The sequence below is a fragment of the Nannobrachium achirus genome, assembly GCF_963921795.1.
Source record: "Nannobrachium achirus genome assembly, chromosome: 2".
NCBI lineage: Eukaryota > Metazoa > Chordata > Actinopteri > Myctophiformes > Myctophidae > Nannobrachium > Nannobrachium achirus.
Genome location: NC_137811.1, coordinates 9,074,934 through 9,091,613, shown reverse-complemented (window position 1 = coordinate 9,091,613; position 16,680 = coordinate 9,074,934). Strand labels below are relative to the sequence as shown.

The following is a 16,680-nucleotide window of genomic DNA, read 5'->3' as shown; positions in this document are numbered from 1 at the left end:
TAAGATGGCGGTCTGACCTTTTTAAAGGCCATTTTTTTCATAGGATAGTAGCCTACAACAAACCAATCCCATTCAAACCAACAAGGCTGCAGGCTAGTCTTACTGAGTTTACACAGTACATCATATGACAATAAAGACCAAGGTTTGTTAATCTCTTGTTATTGCTTGCTTTTGTCACAGAGCCCTTTCCCAATTTTATTGTTGATCATTTAGGCCAAATGTTTTATTTATTGTAGGACACTGCACTTGTATACGTCTAATAGACGTATATAAATAGACCGCGTCTATAGCTGTTGAAATAACGTCTAATCAACGTCTAGTCTAAGCTTAGACATCTAAAAAACTTTCAAATCTATACCTCTATTAGATCAATTTTAGACCAACGTCTAATAGACGTCTATTGCTCAGTGTTGCACACGTTTGTTTTTTGTCTGTTATTGTTGTTGTTGTATACCTGGGTGAGGAGCAGCTTTGGCAGATCCACAAACTTTTTTAACATCGCTGTTCTCTACATCCTGGCCCCTGTGGTGAGGAAAGGGGGGAAAAGAATAAACAACTGCTGACATGAAGGAACTGTTTCTTGTTTGTGGCAACGCACGCTGCTCACTCAGCTGCATTGACAATATGTCTGTTTAGAAAAAAACAAAATGTCATTATGTGTGTCTTAACATGCTCACACACACACACACACACACACACACACACACACACACACACACACACACACACACACACACACACACACACACTTGTGTGCGCACGCACGCACGCACGCACGCACGCACGCACACACACACACACACACGGTCACTGGGAACTGACCAGTACAACCACAGTCTGCTACTGTTGACTGTGAGAGCATCATTAGCACATCTATCTATCTATAAATGCGAGAAGTCTCTGCGTGCGTGCGTGTCTGCGTGTCTGTCTGTCTGTAATCCGCATATCTCGAGAACCGTTCGTCCCACCGGCCTCAGATTCGGCGCACGCGTTCCCCGCCACGGCGCGGAGTGCAGTGCCGGGCCTCGACCCGACCTGACTCGCGGTTTTCCCGAACCGGCGCAAAACATTCAGAATCTCCTTATGCAGAGCTGATTGTTGACATCAGTCTGTTCTGGAGGAAATCGGCGCAATCGCTGACTCATTGTGACATCACTTCATAAAAGGCTCTGACATCACGTACGCCACATGAGTCAATGGGCATAAATGGACACACGCAAACAGATGGTCAAAACGGGTCCTATGACAACAGGTATAATGGGGTTTGCATTAAAGGGCGGGGCATTCATTCCCTATTTACATTGTTCCCGAGTTGGCCAGGGCGTCAACTAGACGCTCGGCCGCCCATCTCCATATATGGGCATAAAATGGACATGTACAGACAGATATCTCCATATATGGGCATAAATGGACACACGCAAACAGATGGTCAAAACAGATCCTATGACAACAGGTATAATGGGGTTTGCATTAAAGGGCGGGGCATTCATTCCCTATTTACACTAGACGCTCGGCTGCCCATCTCCATATATGGGCATAAAATGGACGTAGACAGACAGATATCTCCATATATGGGCATAAATGGACACACGCAAACAGATGGTCAAAACAGATATGACAACAGGTATAATGGGGTTTGCATTAAAGGGCGGGGCATTCATTCCCTATTTACATTGTTCCCCAGTTGGCCTACTATACTTTTAATTATACTTACATGTTGGAGTTCCCAGCAGTGACCTTGGTGCAGACATCCATGTCATGGTCCCATCCACAGAAAGGATCCCTGGCCAGAACACACTGTGCACAGCTCTTGTACGAGAGACAGTGGCTCAGCGGCACCTGTGTCACCCCTTCAGATGTCCCCACGTAAAGCATGCCCTATAGCACCATGACACACTGTTATTTACATTGCATTCATATAAACCACACCCTACCATAACAAGCAGTTATTGTTGCATTACATTCCCTGGTTGATCATTTAGCTGATGCAGATTTACTGCTGTCGTACAACGATGTACCGGTATTAATGTATTAGTGATGGGTTGGACCTTATCTGTGAGCAGTGGAACTCACAGCAGGCGGGGGAGGGGGGCTTAAATGTCTTGCACAGGGACAATTTAATGCATATTTATAAGTGTTTTAATCCATATTTCCTTTTTGTTGCCTCGTTTTAGCTCTATGTAACAATCTATACAGGCCTTGTCGTGATTCAATAAAGATTATTATTGTTCGCTCCATCGCACGTTTTACCTTGGAGGAGGAGAGGAGGAGGTTCTTCATCAGCTGAGGATGTTGGAATACCTGGACCTCCTCTATGACCCGGGGACCCTGATCCAAAACCACTTTGTGGAGAAAACCTTTCTCTGGAAGAGAAAGAGTAAACTGGAAGGTTGGGTTTCTGAGACGCACGCACGCACGCATGCACGCACGCACGCACGCACGCACAGACACACGGTGCGTCCAGTGCCTGTCGCCTTGAAAACAACGGGAAGTGTTGATACAATAGAATAAATATTTTGGTTGCTGCATTGTCCAATTCTCGATTCAAAAGTTTTCAAAAATATACTTGTTTGTCTAGTTGTAAATCCTGTGTTTGTTTACATTTTTTGCCATGTTGGATACGGCACAAAATCAGCATCGCAGATTGATATGAGCCAGGTGCTCTGAGTATTTGATTAGACAGTGGTCTGTCATTGAGTTCAGCGGTCATCAGGCACGTGCATACATATACATCAAAGGGGGCTTGAGCCCCTGTCCTTTTATCCGTCTGCAAAAAGTGCCCTCTCCAGACCATGAATGCAGTTTTCACTATGGTGAAAGAAATGCAAATGCCCTCTTCCTATGCCATACCTGAAGGCAGCATTCAAAAGAATGTTGAATGTTTGGACAAGTTTGCCTTGTCCAAACTCTCCTGAAACTCACCGAAAATACAGTAGCTGCTATTTTCACCAAAAGGCCCTTTTAGAAATGTCTCTCTGGGGACTGCCCATAAGTCCTACATCTCATTAGTCCTACATCTCATCTATCGTGGACACAGCGGTTTTCGAAACCGGTGCAAAACGTTTGGAATCTCCTTATGCAGAGCTGATTGTTGACATCAGGCTGTTCCGGAGGAAATCGGCCAAGCGCTGACTCATTGTGACATCACTTCATAAAAGTCTCTGACATCACGTACACCACATGAGTCAATGGGCATAAATGGACACAGGCAAACAGATGGTCAAAACGGGTCCTATGACAATAGGTATAATGGGGTTTGCATTAAAGGGTGGGGCATTCATTCCCTATTTCAAATTCGGCACGCGCGTTCCCCGCTGCAGCAGGTAGTGCAGTGCCCGGCCTCGACCCGACCCGATACACGATTTTCCGGAACCGGCACGAAAGGTCGGATTCTGATGTCTTACATCAGGGTTTTCCGGAACCGGCACTGTGTCTGCAGAGATCTCCATATATGGGCATACAATGGATGCAGACAGACAGATACAGATATCTCCATATATGAGCATAAATGGACACAGGCAAACAGATGGTCAATACGGGTCCTACAGAGCTTTCCATATATGGGCATAAAATGGACGCAGACAGACAGATAACTCCATATATGGGCATAAATGGACACAGGCAAACAGATGGTCAAAACGGGTCCTACAGAGATCTCCATATATATGGGCATAAAATGGACAGACAGATATCTCCATATATGGGCATAAAGGGACACACGCAAACAGATGGTCAAAATGGATCCTATGACAACAGGTATAATGGGGTTTGCATTAAAGGGTGGGGCATTCATTCCCTATTTACATTGTTTCCGAGTTGGCCAGGTTGCCGACTAGACGTTCGGGCGGCCGAGCTTCTAGTTAGTCCTAATTTGGTTAGGGTTAGGTTTCAGGGTTAGGTTTAGGCATAGAGGTTTGGGTTAGGGTTTGGGTTAGGTTTAGGCAAAGCTTTACTGAAGTAAGGCAAGGGTTAGGGTTAGGTTTAGGTTTAGGGATAGTATTTTCACCAGGTTAACTCTTTTAGTGCCACCCGTTCACCACTAGAGGGCGCCCCAGGTGCCATAGAAAATCCCATAGAGATATGCTGGTATATGCAGAAGCCCTGCAGCCATGACTTGCCTGAACACTTTCCTTTGTGCATGTACAGGAAGAGGATGAAGTTAGCTTGAAGTTAGCTATTGGCTACCAAGCATTTTAGAAGCCTTATTTTCGTGAACTTAGCCATGATTAATAGTCCAGTCATTTTAGGCCAAAATTAGGCCAAACCTAGAACAAATTGCAATAGTAGCAAACTCAACTGATTTTGTATCCTCAATATGTCCTTAGTGAGGGAAAAAAAGTCCCAAGAAATCCCACCGGGGCAAAGTTTTGAAAACGACCTATCTACCTTCACTTACTATACACTACAATATAAAGGAAAAAATGACTGAAAAAAAATCTGCTTTAAGTGGGATGTGAGGGGTCAAACTAGGGGTTTTTAATTATTCTGAATCCATTGCAATCATTTGTTTTGCACGAAAAACATTCCCTGGGCCAGAAATGGCCACTCAAAACGTCAATTTTCATCAATTTTCATCAATTTTCAGTCTTTTGGGGTCCGTTTTTAGCCCAAGGAATGTTTTTCATGCAAAACAAATGCTTGCAATGGATTCAGAATAATTAAAAACACCTAGTTTGACCCCTCATATCCCACTTAAAGCAGATTTTTTTTCAGTCATTTTTTCCGTTATATTGTAGTGTATAGTAATTGAAGGTAGGTAGGTCGTTTTCAAAACTTTGCCCCGGTGGGATTCCTTGGGACTTTTTTTCCCTCACTAAGGACATAATGAGGATACAAAATCAGTTGAGTTTGCTACTATTGCAATTTGTTCTAGGTCTAACCCTAAAATGACTGGACTATAAACCTTGCACACCTCATGCATGGGAAAAAAACAGAGAAGAATGAGCTCTAAAAAATCCAATGCAATCCTGGATTGCATTGGAGTGGATTTGTGCAGTTTGTTCACAGCTTTCAAACAAAAAATCCGATTGGAAATCCGTTCAGGCATTCTTGAGATAATCGCCATTATGTTTTACATGTTATGTAAACAAACATGGCTGCCCTGTATGTTAGATGGGGTTGTATGGGGGTGGAACATGCAAAATCGTGATTGAAATCATGTTCACTAGATTTGATGGGGTCCAAAAAAAAAAAAATTTAAAAAAAAATTCATTTTTTTTTTTTTTTTTTTTTTTTTTTCTTTTTTCAAAAACCGAACATGTTCGGTTTTGGCATATGTAATACGTTTTAAAAAACCGAACATGTTCGGTTTTGGCACTGGATAACATTCACCAGATTCGGACTAATGGGATGCAGGAACAATGAAATGTCGGACCAATGCCATGGCACCACCTCTCAAACATTCTCTGCACGTCCCTGGAGGTCATCATATATATATATATATATATAGCATTCTGCTGAACTCAGCGATTGACCAATCAGAATCAAGCATTGGAACAAGCGGTGTAATAAATAGCTCTATGACTGTAACACATCGTACCGGTGAGCAGTAGCAGGATGGTGTATTTCTTGCCGTTGGCAGCCTGAGTCCTCTCAACCACCAGGCGACTGTATCGCTGGCTGGAAGAAATGAGCAGCGGGGCGCCCCCTTCTGGTTTCACACTGTCACTGGTCAGAAAAGTCTTCCTCACCTCTAGCAGAACAGTATCGGAGGCGTTTCCCAGTCCGCACTGAAAACAAAACAGATAGGGACTGTCACGATCATGAGACTTTACCAAACCCGAGGGAAGTAGGGGTGCTGGGGGGGCAGCCGCACCACTGAAGACCATGGTGAGATTATTGGTTAAATAGTCACTTTATATCACAGTACTGTTTGACTACAAGTTAATGTTAATTTCCAACCTTTCCCAGGTCATGTCTTCTGCTTGGAGTCCATTGGTTAGTGTTTATGTCATATTTCTTGTAGCTGCCATCAAACACATCCCTGATGTCACTTATCTTAAAGACACACACAGCAGAAGACCCTGGATCCATGGACCTGCAACACATTTAAAAACAACACGTGTAACAACGGCAGACAATATTGGGTTGTGCAGGTGAGATTTACAAAACTCATTTTGAATACAAAATGACATAAGATACCATCCGGTCTAGACCGAATCAAACAACCTATTAGGAAAACGAAGGCCGCGAGGTTAGTATTTACCACTTGGAGGTGAAGACACCATAGAACAGCGTGTCTGTGGTGCTGTCGCCCTCTACTGGGTGGAGGGTGAAAATGTCCTCAAGGACATTGAAGGGCAGCTCTTCGGCCAGCTGGCAGAGGAGAGGAGACTTGGCGAAGGATGTCCACTGTCTCTGTAGAATCCTACTGCCTCCTACGTCACTCTGAGAACAAAAATTAATGTAACATTAACTGTCTGTCTGTCTGTCTGTCTGTCTGTCTGTCTGTCTGTCTGTCTGTTTGGGGATGTTTGAATAGGTGCTCCACCATGCTGTATTTTCTGGTGGTTGCATGGTCCTTATTTGCACGTTCAGTTACCAAGAATATATGTATATGACTTAGATCTTTATCACTCAATGAGGTTCTTTTCTGCACTTCTTCAACAGGAAACTACCCTTGTATGTCCTCTTAATATGACACACAGGCAGTGGTGGAAAAAGTACTCACATATACAAGTAGAAGTCTGGAATTCAAAATGTAAAAGTACAAAAGTGTTGGCATCAAAATGTACTTAAAGGACAACTTTAGTTTTTTTACAACAAAGGTTCATATTTTAGATTGTAATTAAAGAATATAAAAGATGAGTGTTACAATGATTTCATTTACTTCTTTCTATTGTTTTAGAGATTCTTATTTCAGTGGTTGGGGCATGCGTACAAGTGGCTAAATATGTAATTTTACACAGAATAAGCCAATTCCCAAGATACAAGGCAACCTTTCATGGCTGGATGTGACTTATGGGGGCTAGAAGTGTTACTGTAAATAGCAATAAGGAAACTGCTGGCTTATTGTGTCTAAAAAGACATATTTAGCCACTTGTACACATGCCCCCATGCGTACGCATGCCCCACATTTTAGCACGGTAAACACCATAAAACAGTAGAACGAAGCAAATGAAAACATTTTAACCCTCACTTTTTCTTTTCTCTAATTACAATCTAAAATATGAACCCTTGTTGTAAAAAAACAAAGTTGTCCTTTTAAGTACCAAAAATTAAAGTACAAAATGTTTGAAAATAGCAGATCTACAAGCTCACAACGCATCTCGATGTGACACATTGTGAGCTTGTAGATCGGCTATTTTCAAATAGCCAAGGTATAAAATAGGGCTAAAGTGGTTAGTGTATGTTTTAAAAGTAACTAGTAACTAAAGTTTTTAAATAAATGTAGTGGAGTAAAAGTACAATATTTGGATCTGAGATGTAGCGGCGTAGAAGTAAAAGTTCTGGAAATTGGAAATACTCAAGTAAAGTACAAATACCTCATACAGTACTTAAATAAATGTACTTAGTTACTTTACACCATTGCTCACAGGGGAAATGTGGTTTGCAGCGAGGCATGCAACACCATGCTACTCACAATGCCAAGAACTTAGGAGGAAACAGAGTGTCTATAACTTAAAGGTGATACACCATGCATTTAAAAAGTATTTATGTCATATTGTTTATGTCCCAAAAACGTTTTTCAAAAGGTTTGAGGCTAAATTACCACTCCTGAATAGAGAGCCTTTTGAATGGCTCTCAGAGCATTTTCAGCTGCAGTACCACCTTTGGCCTGAACTGCGCCACCCCCCCAAAATCATTTTGAAAACTATTTTTTTTTACTTTTTGAAAAAAAAAAAAAAAAAATCTTCAAAAACGGCCGTCGATGACGTCAGCGACGGCAGCAAATCTAGACAGCCTGTTTTGAGAACCCGTGGGATGCTTTTAACCTCCGCCTTCCCAAAACCAGAGAAAGACACAACGGTCAGAAATGGGACTTTGTGAGGATAGAAGGTGCTAATGGGACCCCAAAAAAAGGTTTTAAAATAGGAAAAGTGAAATTTCATGGTGTATCACCTTTAAAGTCATATTTGATGTCAAGGACCCCCATAACACTGATAGTGTAAATGGAACCAAAATAGTTCCATCTGAACACTGTCAGAATTAAAAACTTGCAAGGTGCCGTTTGGGCTTTTCTTTCTTTCTCCTGACATCAGATTGTAAGGAGACACTGAGCGACAAACCCATAGACCTGTGATGTCAGAGTGATGTGTCAGGGGAACCACAGTGTCAGGCGTGACCTACAGACAGAGATACGCAGACAAGATGTGCCGGTTTTCATAGTTAACTGCAACCTACGGTCCCAATGACAGAGGATCTTAGTGTAGTATAAACCGGAATTACATTGTTGTAGGTGGGGAGGCTAGTCATGGAGATAATTGGAGGTTCATGTTTTGGTCCTAGCCCATTAGAATGAGGCCTAGGGCACTCGGTGGAACTAACGGGCAAGGGGCTAGAACCAGAGGGACATCATTTGCTGCCGGACTTGTTGTCAACATAGTTGCGTATGCCAACAACAAAGTTAGCCGCCAGAGCTTGGCTTCCCCGTCTATTTGGGTGAAGCCTATCACGATTGAGGAAAGAGGGAAGGTTCCAAAACAGGATAAAATTGTCGATGAACCTAAGATTATCTGTGCGACAAAGTCGCTTGAGCCATTAGTTTATAGGCTTGTGACTGTGCTGAAAACTATCATCACGATCGTACGGTGGGATTGGACTGGAGAGGAAGAAATCAATATCCCTGCTGTGTAAGAGATGGATAAGTTGCATAAAATCCAAATGTAAAGGCTCACAGCGGAAAAGAGCCGTGTCATTGCTACCAATGTGTGGAGCACAGTCCTTTCAATGGACGTGGGGAGTGAATAGAATCGAGGAGACCTGGAAGTTTATCCAATAATACAGGAATGGTGGCACCTGGGAAGCAATGCATAATTGTCTTCGGGATTCTAATATGTTTGATTATGGAGTCACCCACGATCAACAGTCTTGGAGGAATGGGCGAAGGATTTATTGGAACCGTGTTGTTAACAACTGTTATGTATAATTTTTTTTACCGGGTTGTTAATAATTATTGCGGGACGCTGGGCATCGAGAGAGGCAGACGGCTGAGGCTGCCGCGTCGTGGATGGTTGCATTTTTGACTAAAGCATTCCCATTTCAATCAATCAATCAATCAATCAATCAATCAATCAATCAATCAATCTATCAATCTATCAATCAATCAGTCCCCTACTAGGGAGGCCCATCCCCTTGCATATCTTGTACAGTACAGTACCTTGCAGACTTGTGCCACACGGGGCATCGTGAGATCCTTCACGAAGGTGTATTCTTTGGCCACCTCACTGAAGAAGAAGAACACCTTCCCTCTGGCAGAATCAAATGAGGAGCTGACAAATGTGGGTTCTGAAATATGGGAAATGATCAAACCACAGGAAGTAGCGTTAAGAGCAGAATAAGAGTATATAGGTCATGCTTCTCGATTCTGATGCAAGAAAAAAAAAGATGGTGTTGAAACTTGAATGAGGATCTGGTATGTTTAGCTGGTTGACATCTTACCGTGACTCAACATACATCTTCGTGTTATCCTCCCTTGGGATGGGTCTGTTATCACCCCTGTCATGCCTTGGCCAAGGCTCAGTAGTCGGACTACTAACTACCAGGAGCTGGTAGCTCCATTATCGCCCATAGACTTGTCATTGCAATGCGCATGCGCCAACGCACATTCACAGGAATAATGTACTGTTCGCTCCCTCAGTGAGAATCGAACCTGGGCCGTCGGATTACCAGTCCCCGTCGCTACTGACTGAGCTAACCAGGCAGCTGGCGGACTTTTTTATTTGTTTTGCTTGGTTTTACGCATAACTCGGTAACGGAACGCGACGCCCTAACCCTTAACCTCAGTAAAACTATGCCTAACCCTAACCCAAACCCTAACCTTAACCTCAGTAAAACTATGCCTAAACCTAATGCTAAAGAAATGTTAGCGTGGCACATCCATCTCTGTAGCGTCCTCAGTAAGAACGCATGGCTAGAATTCCCAACCCTCTAGTCTCGAATCCCAGCGTGACTTCTTTTTTTCCCCTCGTGTGTTGGCGCATGCGCATTGCAATGACAAGACCAAGGCTGATATTAAGGCTGATATTGGGTCTACCCAGCTCCTGGTAGCTGGTAGTCTCACTACTGAGCCTTGGCTAAGGCATGACAATATTGATAACAGTCCCATCCCAAGGATATGATAACTCAGGTGCAGCAATCAACATGACTAAACGACTAGGATTTTTATATTTAGTCGACTAAGACTAGACTAAACCATTTCTGATTACTAAAATAGGACTAAAACGTAATGATAATAATACAAAAGCCGATCAGGAACTGCTTTTGTGGAAGTATGGCTTTAATTTACAAAAGAACGACAACAGAAAAAGTTGAAATATGAAGATAGGAGGTTTCTATCTGACTGCAGCAATATCTTGTATGGTGATGTTAAGTACACTGCTTTTACGCGACAGAGAGGGTGGGGGGTGGACAGACAGACAGAAATTGCCTACAGACAGCTTAAATACACCAGACACCCTTATTTTTATTACATCCGGCATGAATGCATTGTTGACACAAATAACTTGCAGTGCTGTAGAAGCAGTTACAGGACGCCACACGCCACAGAATGAAGCCTAGGATCACGTTTTACTACTGTAATTTGGCCTTCATCCATCTGCAATTTCTATTTATGTACATCTGTTAATAGTTCATGCAACACGCAAATCCCAGGCAGTGCAGGCCTAAACCTAACCCTAAAACCTAACCCTAGGACTAATGAGATGTAGGACTAATGACATGTACAGTAGGACTTATGGGCAGTCCCCGCAGTGCAAGTACCTGGGATTGATCGATCCCAGGTATCTATCTATCTATCTATCTATCTATCTATCTATCTATCTATCTATCTATCTATCTATCTATCTATTGATCGATCGATCGATATCTGTCTGTCTGTCTGTCTGTCTGTCTGTCTGTCTGTCTGTCTGTCTGTCTGTGTGTCTGTCTGTCTGTCTGTCTGTCTGTCTGTCTGTCTGTCTGTCTCTCGCTAAGCAGAAACAATTGTTCTGACCTTAGCTCACTCTAATTAAACCTGAGAATGCTATATACAGTGTGTGTGTATATATATATATATATATATATATATATATATATATATATATATATATATATAGTCCTATACACACACACAGTGTAAGTATGGCAGGACTCACCGTTCAGTAGGCTAACAAAGGACGTGTCCTGGGTTACATCTGGGCGGCCATCGTGGCTGAAGTGGCGAGTGATGGCCGGTCTGTTGCCCATGAAGTTTGTGGTGGTGCCAGAGAATAGCTCGCCATCTACACACACACGCACGCACGCACGCACGCACGCACGCACACACGCACGCACACACACACACACACACACACACACACACACACACACACACACACAGAAGAAGTATTCTGTAAGGTCTTTGTGAGGGGTAGGGTTATTGGCAGTGGTGTAAAGTAAGTATTTATATGTACAGTATGTAAGTAATCAATACTAAGTACAATTTTGAGGTACTTTTACTTAACTGGAGTACTTGTACTTCCACTACATCTAAAAGGCAAATATTGTACTTTTTACTCCACAGTTGTTTGAAAACTTTAGTTATTTTGTAGATTATTATTACAAAACATACAGTATCTAGGGGCGGCATATCTCAGGGGTAGAGAAACCGTTATTAGAGCACGAAGGGTTCCCGAAGGGTTCCCAGTTCGAATCCGGGCTCCCCCTGAGCTAATGTCGAAGAGTCCTTGGGCAAGTCTCTGAACCCCTAATTGCTCCCGGTGAGTAGGTTGGTGCCTTGCACGGTTTCCTCCGCCACCGGTGTATGAATGTGTGCGTGAATGGGTGAATGTAATGCACAATCTCTGTAAAGTGCTTTGGATAAAAGCGCTATGTAAATGCACCATTTACCATTAACTTCAGCCTTATCCATTTTGGCCATTTGAAAATAGCCATAATGGAGAACGTCAAAAAAAAAGAAAAAAAAAGCACAATAAAGATGATCACTATGGTTATCAAAGCCAAATGTCAGGTAAAGAAATGTTACTCAGGTCAAGGTTAATGTTTGGATTGCACAATGTTTTATTTTTTTATTTTTCTCAAATGCTTTACAAAAATACTGTTGTATTTTGAACATACTTATAGTGATAGCTGTGTTCCTCTGGAAGGGGTTGAAGGGACAGCGTACAGAATGCAGTTTTGCTGATGTTCTCGCCATCGAGAGAGTGTCTGTATCCTGAAGGAAAACAAGCTGTGGTTCATATAGCACAGGTTTCCATTCACATTTGGTTCATTTTAGACATAAATGGGCTAAACGTTTCAACAATGTTGAAAATTATTCAAAAATAGCCGATGTTCAAGCTCACAACGTGACACATTCGTAGACATATTGTAGATCTGCATTTTTCAAATAGCTTGAGTATAACATAGGCCTTAAGTGGTAACACTGGTTAGCTACATATAGGACACACCATTCACTATAATGTAAAGGCTGTTGCTGTCTAACATTAGGTCTTGACTTCATGTAAAAGGTCAAGCGTGGAATCAGAAGTAGACTTACAATGAGTATGTCTTGTGGGTTGTAGGCGAAGCTTCCACAGGCATACAGGTGGGTGGAGTTGATAGGCTGTAGCACTTTAACAAAGTTACCACAGTCAACCTGGGGAGAAACAGACAGACAGTAATTGATGCTGTGGGCAGTTCTATGTTATATGTTTATGTCTCTTTGCATCATTCATTTCCAGGTGCCAATTCTTTTCTAATAACAACTACACACCTTTATATCTTTCCCTTTATAAGAACAGTCTCGCATTTGCTTGTCAGACGGTTTCCACTCCACCTAAAGAAGAAACATAAAAAAGGAAAAAGAATGCATCGTTTCTTATCCTGACCAGTGGTGTGATATGGATTTTGAAGTGGTGGCCCTCTAAATTCATGACGTCACATGCACGTCACGTGCACGGGCATGTGTGCACGCATGCCTGCCGCTCTGTGCTAACCCTTTTAATATAATTATATTTCTTATTATTTAGTTACATTGTTAATTTGTTGTTTTTATTTTAGTTTCAATGAATGTATTTTCCTTTAAGTTTTATATAAAATAACTTTAGTTTACATAGACTTTATAGATTCATCCACACAGTAAAGTCTGCTAACTCCTTTCGAAACCTCTCCCTCTGCAGCTCTGACAAAATGAGTGATTTAAACTCATGATATGAAGAGTGAGGAGCTGCATAGCGGAGGGAGACGTTCCAAAAGGAGCTAAAAGTCTGCAAAGAATGCTAGGCGAACGTATATGCTGGCCGCATATACAAGTGTAAATGAGCCTGCCCACCAAAGTATTGTTATGCAAAGCAGACAGGTTAGGTAGGGGATTGAAGTGTTGACCGAGCCGTCACCATCACACAACTTGATGACGTGCGTGCATGTGGGGCGCGTGTGCGTACAGTTTAATAAGTGTGGGCTCGCCGAGCCCAACCGAGCACACGGCATCTCATCCCTGATCATGACTTGAGTTATTTACATTTATGGATGTTACATACATACAATGTGTGTGTGTGTGTGTGTGTGTGTGTGTGTGTGTGTGTGTGTGTGTGTGTGTGTGTGTGTGTGCGTGCGTGCGTGCGTGCGTGCGTGCGTGTGTGTGTGTGTGTATATATGTTACAATTAGTTTGAGAAACCAGTTAGATTGGGAAAGGAGCGCTTGTTTTAGTTCATCTGGATGTGGAAGAAGCCCATGCATTAGTCCCACGCTGGTGAATGCTAACCTGGTGAATGCTACTATGCCTAAACTTAAACCCAACCCTTACCCTAACCCTAACCTCAGTAAAACTATGCCTAAACCTAACCCTAACCTCAGTAAAACTGTGCCTAAACCTAACCCTAATCCTAACCCTAACCCTAACCTCAGTAAAACTGTGCCTAAACCTAACCCTAAACCTAACCCTAACCCTAATCCTAACCTAACCCTAACCTCAGTCAAATTATTCCTAGTTCCCCGAAGGAGGCACTGCCTGCTCCACCTTGTGCCCAAATATATTGTGTATACCGATATAATATACTGAACGACACTTACAATGCGATGCGTTGTACCCTAGATCAGCTATTTTCCACTGTTTCTTAAAAGTAATTTCATGGAATTTCTTTTCTATTAAATTTGTTTTTAATTCATGACAATGTACAGATTTCTGGATGTGGATATGAGTAAGATTGAATCATGTGCAGTGAGTGTGTCCAACCTTGTTCTTCATGGTGATGACACCAGGTTGGCTGACGTCCAATGAGAGGACAGCGTCCCGTGCGCCTACGTACAGGGTGGAGCCGTCATCGCTTAGCAACAGGGTGGTCGTGTTTTGGGCGTCAGTGAAATGGACCAGTGGTCTCCCTGTGGAATCTGAACAAACACAGCAAGAAGAAAATGTTAAAATAGTTATTATTTGTCATGAATTAATTTTCAACATTGACTTGAATAGGAAAATGCTAAAATTAAGCTTTTCCCAAATATGGAGATGACTGACATCCTATTATGTCTGAGGTCATAGACCACATGAGACTGACACATTATGTCCATATATGGGCATTCCAAGATATGGGCTTAATATTGATGACCATTGATCTCCATATGGGTATAATAACATTTATATTATTGCGACCGTAGTGCGACCGTAGGTCGCAATAATATAAATAGAGCTGAAGATGTTTGGACTCTCACACCGGAGACTGGGGTTCAAATCCCGGCTAAGAAATCAAAGTTACAGATGGCAGCTTTAACCGGATAACAAACTGTATGACAAATTGACAATGACACTGTAATGCTACGAAGTCTGAAGTTGAAATCTGCAGTCACTAGGTGCAAAGTACCAAAATAATTGTGCCCCTGATGAAATCAACTGTGGTGCAGACAATACTGGTACGTGCATGAATGTGCTCGTGCATGATCGCACACGTGCGTGAAGTGTGTGTTCATAGCCCTATTTAAAAGCTATTGTGAGATTGTACATCTGATCTTGAAAAAAAATATATATATATATATATATATGGGATGTCCGATATAGTCACCTTACTGCAGCCTACGTACAATGTAAAAACTAAAGCATCATCGAAGCATGATCAAGCAAGGTCAGGCCAGACAAGACAAGTGTATTTGTATAGCACATTTCAACAAGGCAATTACATAAGGCATTAAGCAAGCATTAACAGATCAAGACACAGAGTGAAATAAACACAAGTCATTTACAGTAATCAATTATTTTGTATTTTTGAATGCTTAGGTTGATGTTGTTTTACCATATATAGATATATATGTTTTAAATTGTATTTATTCCGAGATCAGAGGTTCTCAAACCATTTCAACGACCCCCATAAGAGTGTACAAATGGAACCAAATGGACCCTAAATACGGGTCTCACAGTTACAGACCTGTAAAAGTCCCTGGACCCCACTTTGAGAACCACACTGTCCTATAGATCTTTCTTTTTCTTTTTTATTATTACACACTGTTACTGTATCGGAACTCGGTATCGGTAAGGAAACATTTTACATCTCTATTTGAATACAATAAACATGAAAAGAAGTAAAACATGCGGTGGACTTACTGAGGGGGTAGGAGGTCCGTGGGGGATCCAGAACCAGCGAGGACCCCAACACTCCTGGCAGGATGAAGAAGAGGAGTCCTACAACGTCACGCATGACGAAGGGCAGCACTGGGCGGATAGCTGGACCAGAGGATGAATGGAAGATGACATGAGTAAGGGATAATGAATGGCTCTGCGGTGAATGACGCTAGATAACAGACCGACGGCTTGAGTTATCAAACCGAAGGGATGTTATCTAGCGTCATTCACCAAGGAGCCATTCATTATCCCGCTTATTACCCGGCTACTAAATAAAATTAATAATTCGACTCAAAACTAAAAACAAAACAAAGTATTTCCTTGTTTACAGACGGCTGGAAGTGTTCCACAAGTGTCGCGCTGGGCGTCCCCCCAGCGCGACACGGTCGCCTTGGAAAACAAGGAAGTGCTGATTAGATAGAATCCATTTTCTGATACTACGTCGTCTATTTCTCGCTTAAAATATTCTGAAAAACATTCTTGAGAGCAACATTTAGTTCTAAATGTCGCTGTGTGTGTGTTTACATGGCTGACATTTTGGATACAGCTAAGATTCTCGCAGTGCAGCTGAACTGCAGCAGGTGCTCTGAGCCTTTGATTAGGCAGCGGTCTGTTATAGAGCGGAGCGGTCTGTTATCGTGGGATATCAGACCTCTGATTTCAGCGCTCGACCAATCAGAATCAAGAATCCAAACAGGCCGGGTAATAATATCTGATATCTGTTATGACTTTCTGCAGCGATGTAACACATTTGCACCTGTGTGTGTGTGTGTGTGTGTGTGTGTGTGTGTGTGTGTGTGTGTGTGTGTGTGTGTGTGTGTGTGTGTGTGTGTGTGCGCGTGCGCGCGCGCGCGCGTGTGTGTGTGTGTGTGTGTGTGTGTGTGTGTGTGTGTGTGTGTGTGTGTGTGTGTGTATTACTAGTAAGACACCATTGACTTTAATAGTTATTTAA

The 16,680-nt window shown here is 42.3% G+C and overlaps 1 protein-coding gene across 1 annotated transcript; it reads right to left on the bottom strand.

The window, feature by feature from the left end:
* Positions 1-434: 434 nt before the first annotated feature.
* LOC308296275 (semaphorin-4D-like) lies at positions 435-15,804 on the bottom strand (the record flags this gene model as incomplete). The annotated part of the gene is made up of 11 exons (XM_080739489.1): positions 435-522; positions 1,715-1,878; positions 2,251-2,363; positions 5,540-5,729; positions 5,902-6,037; positions 6,206-6,387; positions 9,320-9,447; positions 12,256-12,277; positions 12,677-12,775; positions 14,355-14,509; positions 15,711-15,804. 11 exons carry the CDS (start codon positions 15,802-15,804, stop codon positions 435-437), a joined length of 1,371 nt encoding a protein of 456 aa, XP_080595615.1.
* Between the last annotated feature and the right edge of the window lie 876 nt (positions 15,805-16,680).